Source organism: Dermacentor variabilis, chromosome 7 (genome assembly GCF_050947875.1).
Source record: "Dermacentor variabilis isolate Ectoservices chromosome 7, ASM5094787v1, whole genome shotgun sequence".
NCBI classification, from domain to species: Eukaryota; Metazoa; Arthropoda; class Arachnida; order Ixodida; family Ixodidae; genus Dermacentor; species Dermacentor variabilis.
Window position 1 is genome coordinate 68,870,900 of NC_134574.1, and position 7,575 is coordinate 68,878,474.

A 7,575-nucleotide genomic window follows, 5' to 3' on the forward strand; every position below is an offset into this window, starting at 1 on the left:
AGGTAGAATGAGCTCTGGATCATCCATGTCATTCAATTATTCACGACTCTTCCACGGCCAGGCTGTTCCGTAACCGCCCAGGTGTCCTGCCTCCTCTGTTCCTCCGGTTGGAAGCACTCTGAGAAAAAGAAAAACAGGGGTCCCTGTTTTAGAGAATGCCTTAATGGCTCCTACTCGACTTCACCACCTTGGGAGGGGCAAACTATTCAATGTGACATCTCTTTCTTAGAACTATCGAAACTAGCACCTGAGGCTCACATGCAATCACATTTTCTTGAACTTAAAGAAAAGTATTCCTCTGAAGAATTTTACAGAGATGCTTCATTCTCCTGCTGGCGTTACTTACGCAGCTCTAAGACCCTCATTTTCGATATCTGGGGCTCTGAACCAACACACCAGTATCTTTACAGCAGAAGCATACGCTACACTTTCGGCTATTAAACACATAAGGCTAAAATGTGTCGCTAAGGCTGTTGTCCGCAGACTCATTAAGTGCCGTGAGAGCCCTACTTAGCTTACAAAAACATAAGAATTCCGCTTTAAATGAGCTGTATAGCTTGTTGTACTCGCATATTTGTGCAGCTCTGTGATTGTCTTATGCTGGGTACCATGCCATAAAGGCATAAAAGGCAACGTAGCTGCTGTCGAAAACGCTACGTCAGTGAGTGTTAATGACACAGATGGTAATGTCCCCATACCTGCCACAGACCTAAAGTATTTTCTACGTCGGAAACTGAGGAGTCATTGGCAAGGAGAGCGGGATACACAAACATTGAATAAGCTACACATTATAAAACAGAAACTGGGGAATTGAATAAGTGAGAAAACAGCACGGTACAAGGAAGTACTTTGCCGGTTAAGAATAGGACACACTTACGGTACTCACTCCTACGTCTCGACCGGGTGGGGTGGGGGGGAGTATCCTCCGACTTCTATTAGATGCAGCAATAACCTGACAGTCCTCTATGTTCTTATCCAGTGACCTGCAACAGAAACAGTGAGGAAAGGTATTTCCGTTCTGCATATCGGGAAGGGATACCTCGTCACCCTGCATTTTTCCTAGATTTCTTAGTCCTAGATTTCTTAGCCGAAACCAACACCCTGAAAATAATTTGGCCACGGCATTTTAACACGTGAATTAACAGCCCTTGTATTCGAGGGCCGCCTTCATGATACAGTGTAACCATTGTTTCGTTTTCGTATGTTTTTGACCAAAACACAATTGCCATCGTCCACATCTCTAACTAATCAGCGTCATTATTTTAGTACATATATATTTTACGCCATCTACAGCGACAATCTTTAGGACCTTATGCAGCCGTGTCACACCTACTATGATGCATTCACTGTCCACGCCATTCACAATACATCCGTAAAATTACCATTTGTCGTGGCGCTCTTTGGCCATAACTGGCCATTGCTCCATTACAAACCACATATCATCAAGGTACGCAGCGCACTCGAGTTTATTGTCGAGACAAAAACCACGTCCCACGAAATCACGCATCATTGTTACTTCAAACATTGCCCGAGAGATCGGACCGTGCGTGGTGTGTCCAGAATGCTCGCCTGATATCGAGTGCCATACTTTAATGAAAGTGCAGGCTGTCCAACTCGCTTTAACGAACGCTATTTTATGCCGGGAGCTTTCCATTCAAGATAGCCACCTAAAGAACGACTTTGCACGCGCGCTAATATAGGAGAAGAGTTTACTAAGTTCTAGAACTTCGAGGCACGTGTACGCGTGCCAGTTTCTACTATAGATTACAGAAGCAAGAATAAAACGAGCGAATAATCGTCAACCTTCCAACTGTCTTTGGCGTCGTACTACTTTCTGCGTAGGTACAGCTCTGCTAAACATGCTTCCTTCGATAAACACCGAACATAGCCTTCATTGCCGTGGCATAATCAGAGAGTTTTAGAATATGGGCCCCAATAGTTTGGGGCCCCAAGGAGCTTTGCGGGTGTTAGTGTTGCGGCACGCAGGAGTGAAGAGCTTTAGAATAGGGCTTTGCGTTTGCGGATAGCGTCTTAAGCTGACAGCGCCACTACGGCGTCAAAGAAAAGTTATTAGAAATAATGGAATAAAATATATCATTTCATGATAAGAATAGTAATTTTGACTTGCGTGTATTCGCGTTTAATTACAATTTAGAGGTTATTCTGCAAGCAAAAAACAATTGGTTGCGCTTAGTTTTGAGCAAACCAACTTTACGTGCCCTCACCAGCTAAGATTAGCCATGTTAGGCCTTCGAGCCATAAAATCCACAATCGAATTTGGAATCAGCTGCATCTAATGAATGAATCTTGATAACACATGCTAGTTGAGAGAATGCTACAACCGCAGTCATTTCTCCTAGCTTGCGAACTTCACGCGTTAGCACGAATCGAACCCAGTTTGGTGCTAGGTTAGCGCCATGGCTTCGATGGGTACCGCCATGTTTGCTGACGCAAAGCTTTTGGGGCCGCTCTTTGGGCTGCCGCTAAATTGGTGAAATAGCGTTCGCAACGCAAAACCCAAACGTAATGTGCGTTTCGCGCATGCGCAGTGGTTTTGACTGTATTTCTTTGGGGCCCCAAAACGTTTTGGGCCCCTCTTCTAAAGCTATCTATTGCTGCCCTCACTTCAGAGTGCATTTGCATAACCTGCTCTTTGCATATCAGCACCGCCTGTGAACTTTGCAGCCAATGAACATGAACACTGCTTCACATTATGGCTGTGACCTGTGCGGTACATAAACATGAGTATTTCGTGCAAGTGCACCGTGCGTGTGGTAACAATTTGGTGAGCGACCTCACCGTGATGGAATAAACTAACCTAGTCGCTTCATATAAATTTCAACAGGTGTGTTAAAATTGCGTAATATTGCAGCACTCTTTAGTTGGAAATGGGGAAATTGAAGGGTAACGTGCTTTTCTCCGAGCAAGCCATATCACCAAGGCATATTATTCTTGGCAGACCGTACTTAGTGTTTGATCATCTAGTGTTGTAGAAGTTAGAGTTTCCCGTCTACAACTTCCAGAGCACCAAATGACGTATGGATTATGGAGGTGAAGCCATTAACTAATATTACATAAAATTATGCATACGTCAGCGTGGTATGGTATGGTATGGTATGAAGAACTTTATTTAGGTCCTGAGGGATCAGTCTGGGACTGATGCGGGCCACTCCCACGTCGGTACAGAGAGGCCGAGCCCCTCTGCCATCACACGGGCCCTCTGGACAGCCCTGAGTTGGTCCGCCAGCACTTCACTGTGCAGCATTCGCTGCCACCACTGTTCACCTCGAGAACCATCACCGGCCAACGCCAAGCAGCGCCACAGCATGTGTTGTAAATCGAGCAAACCCCCACACTTACTACAATAGACTGAAACCCCGCAGTCCGGATGAATTTTATTCATGATGACCGGGTTAGGGTACGTCCGTGTCTGCAGAAGCCCTAATGTAACCGCCTGCGGCCTACTTAATTTAGGATGTGGCAACGGGAATGTCCTGCGCCCTAAGTAATAGTGCTTGGTGATTTCGTTGTAGGTTAACAGCGTGGTGCTCTTTATAATTTTACATTCTCTTCTTTTTCCACAGAACTGGGCGGTGCTTTTGATGCCACCGTAGAGAACGTGGATGTCACCGTTCTATTCGTTCTCCGCCGAAGCCCCAGAAAAGGCACTGTTCGGCTCTGTGCCGATGAGGTGGATCTGAGTACCATCGGCGCTCCCATTGTGGAAGCGAAATCCTTCGATGGAGACGTCGACACATCCCTCCGACATGCCGCGCATCAGATGTACGCTAGCGAAGTGGAGAGACTTACCACTGGCCTGCGTAGGATTCTAAGAAGGAGTGTTTTCAGCTGTGTTGGGTCTGTGGCTAAAACAAGGTACTAAAAAATAAAGGCACGGTAGCAGTTGTGTTCCTGTTGTTACACAACTATTTCAAGCTGCGATAAATAATACGCACTAGAGGCCGTAGGACATCATTGTATATCCTCCATGAAACGTTCATGAAGCGCAATACAAAGAAGGCCTACTTCAGCAATATTGTGTGTGTGATCAAGTCCGGCGTGAGAGAAAAAGAAACCTAGAAAATCTACCAATGCGTATGAAGCCTTCCAAAAGAAATGATACGGGATTTGCATATTTTACGGTGTCCTCGAATATTTTTTTCTTCCAATTTGATTTTATGACCATCTTTAAAAATTCGTGGCAGCATCTTGAAACAACAAGGATATTGAGTAATCAAGGGGCTCCAAAGTGGCTGTCATGTGGTTTGCTGGCCCCAAAATAGTACAGATTTGGTTGTGTTAGTACATTTGTACTGCGTAGCACTAGGCGAACAACGACACAAGAGAGACAAACAAGACAAGGTGCCAGACATCTGGCTTGTGGGTTGTGCATTCAGTCTGCGAAGCGGATCTTTTTCGATCGCTCAGCCTTTGATACCTCACAACTCAAAATTTGTACGTTGGTTTGAGAGCCTGACCATAACGGCATGTATATGACCGGCATGACAGAATTATTGGGAAGCAATGTGGCGCTCCTATTTTTGAATTTCCAGCGGTGTCAGCCATCTTTTTTGGCGCCCGTAGTACCGCTAGTACCCCACTGGTACCGTGCGTTACCGCACCGAACGGTTCTTTGAATACGGCAACCATTATTATCATGACAAGCCTATTTCGTATCTACGGCAAGTCGGAGGCCCTTCCGGCTAAGATGTCCAATTGCTTTGTGCCAGACCATTGTATTATATACGTCCAAATTAATTAACATGTTGCCTAATACTATGCCACTCCGGTATGAATTTTTTCTTTATAACTCAATCCGTTACTAAAAAAGACCTTCTCTTACCTGCCTCTAGGCGTTACATGGCCAGCTAAACTATGCAAGCATGTTATGGTGGTGCGATGGAGTCGATATAGACACACGACCACAAACTTTTATGTTTTCCATAGCGTTATTTGCTGTTTGCTTGATGTGATTGTAACTAACAAAGAATCAAGCCCCCTCGGATTTTTTATCTTTCAATGAAGCATGAAGTGTAGATGAAATCACTCAGGGCTTCATTCACCGAATAATGCCCAGAAAGCAAAGCTTACGGTGTCTTGGGATGGTCGTTTCCGAGAGCTCTACAGCGCTTCCATAAGGTCCATCTTGTTCGGATTGTCTGAAAGGGGAGCCGGCTACATTCGGCTACATTGCGGTCATTTGACTCCAGATGAGAGCACCCAGAGGCGCTACAAGTATTGCAGTAGGAGGCATCAAGATATTATGTCGCTTTCCGGTCACGTGACTGCACAATTTCCTGTGGTAGCGCTGGCGAAATGTAAACTCTGGCTCCATTCGCAGTAGCAACGATTATTATCAGGAAGGATTATTATCGGCGGTGATGCTGGTGGCGTTGCGGGTTGTTTTCCTCAGGTTTCACTTCTTTCCCTCTCTCTCTCCTCCAAAACGCATCTGGCTGTTCGGTTGGCGCATATCTCGTGCTTGGAACCACAGTGGCCCCCACAATTCTGAGAATCAAAGCGATCATTCGAAGGTGCCATTGATTTACGACGACCGCGACAAGCATACTGCATAGTTGTAGAATCGAATAGCACTGTCGAAGTTCCCTCGCTATTCATAAGCCTGCAATCGTACATTCGAGTGCAGTGTGTGGTGCTAACGCAGATTCGAAAACCTATGGCACTGCCTGCGTCGCGCGTACAAATTGATTAGACAGGCCTCTCACCCTACCGAGTCGGTGTCGTTCACGAACTGATAATACTTTTCAGGTGATCTCTGGCAAAAAAGAAAGGCAATACATTAACACATGTGACAATATCAGTTAAATCCATTCGTTCTGCGACACACAATGTCTTCTTCGTGTCACTAACCGTTATACATCAATTTCCGCTTTATCATGCGTTGCGTGCTCCATTCATTCTTTATAAATTTCTTTGTTATGCTCTGAACTTCAGCCCAGTAGGTTAACTGGTAGACTATCTTAACTGCATAGGTTTATTTTCCCGATATCGGGCACCTGTCCCTCATGACACCAGAGTGCCCACCGTACGAGGTCCAATCCGTTCGTCCGAAAATGTCATTCGCATCATCCGGGTTCCTTGTGAGTACTTGGCCAAGATTAACCAACTCTTATAGAGCTTCAAGAAGCTTGCTACTAGGATCCAACTGTTTTTCGCAGGCTAGGCTATGCAATATTTTCGAGTATTTCGCATCTTCACCTTTACATATATTCTTGCCCCGCAGGCGTTTAGTGTGTTGCGACACCACGTGCTCGAGCACACGATGGTTGTCCGCGTCCCGCGTCTAACCATGCGCGCCTTAGCCACGTGCGGCGAAAAGGGGATCCTGGTTAGAGCCGATGGCGAGAGTTTGGACCTATATGGCCCCTCGGTGGAGGCAACACGCCCCTTTGGCCACGGCGTCACGTCGACGGCACCGCCGGATTGACCCACCTGGGGAAAATCGGTAGTTGACTTTCCCTATCCTCCTCTCTAATCTTCGTCTTTCTATTACTTTCCATCTTTCCTTTTTTCTCCTGACTTCCCTTTAATTCCAATTTTCCCAGGCAGCAAGGGTTAACCTTGTGTTGGATAACCAAGCATGATTATTTATTTATTTATTTGTTTATTTATAGAATACTGTCAATCCCCCATGGGGATTTTTACAAGGGTGAGCAACAAGTCACATCAATGAACACTACTAAAACATTCTATAGAAAAAGAGCACATAATGATTGGAGGCTATTCAAGAGTAGCAGCAGTACATTCATATATAATAATACATACAACGAAGCCAATGTACATGACTTGTACATAACATAACTATGTACGTAACAGATTTGGTTACAGCAGAGGCGTTACAGTTGGCATTGGCAGGACCTGTTTCTTACAAGTCCTGCGGCGTCCCCTTGTTGGGCTCCACTGTGGGTGGTAGACGTTGCTGCCGAAATCTGAAATATACTTATGGAGATTTCTTTTCCAAAACTTACTGATCTCCCTCAGAAACTAGGGTGCACCGAAGAACTCTTTCAGTTTTTTTTGGCAACTAGAAGCAAAACTTCCGGTGGTTTCACGGGATCCATACTGATCAATAAAAAAAGACGGTGAGGATGATCTCACCATTCCTCTTGTCGAAATGTCTGACTGCAGATACTGGCGGACACTATAAAGTAACGAGCATGGCAAGCGGTGATCTCCGAGATAAGAAACAATATGACAAGTTCCCTAGCCTATTCTCATTTGAGGACATCCCAGTGATAGTATCACCCCACCATACCATGAACTGACCATGATGTCGTCTCCGTTGGGGAGTTAATTGAAATAACTGAAATTGCTTTATTAGAAAGGTAGAGCGAAGAGAATGTCATTAATGTTAAGCGAATTAGGATGACGCGTGGGGGCCAAGAGATGAAAACCAAGCACCTAATCCTTTTTCTTCGAGTGTACTGCCCGATAGTATTAGAACAGGTTGCATCAAGATCCGGGTCAGGTCATTTGTTCCAAATCCTCTGCGATGCTTTCAATGCCAGCTATTCGGCCCCAGTTCACAGAACTGCCGAGGCCAATAGGCATGTG

The 7,575-nt window shown here is 45.4% G+C and overlaps 1 protein-coding gene across 1 annotated transcript in view; it reads left to right on the forward strand.

Annotated features, from left to right (window-relative positions):
* The window catches only part of LOC142586834 (uncharacterized), a 48,397-nt gene extending 44,501 nt beyond the window's left edge, over positions 1-3,896 (forward strand). Inside the window, exon 4 of the mRNA XM_075697703.1 lies at positions 3,585-3,896. Within this exon, the coding sequence (XP_075553818.1) occupies positions 3,585-3,883 (299 nt within the window). The 3' untranslated portion in view covers positions 3,884-3,896. The remainder of the gene's footprint in view (positions 1-3,584) is intronic.
* Positions 3,897-7,575: the final 3,679 nt, after the last annotated feature.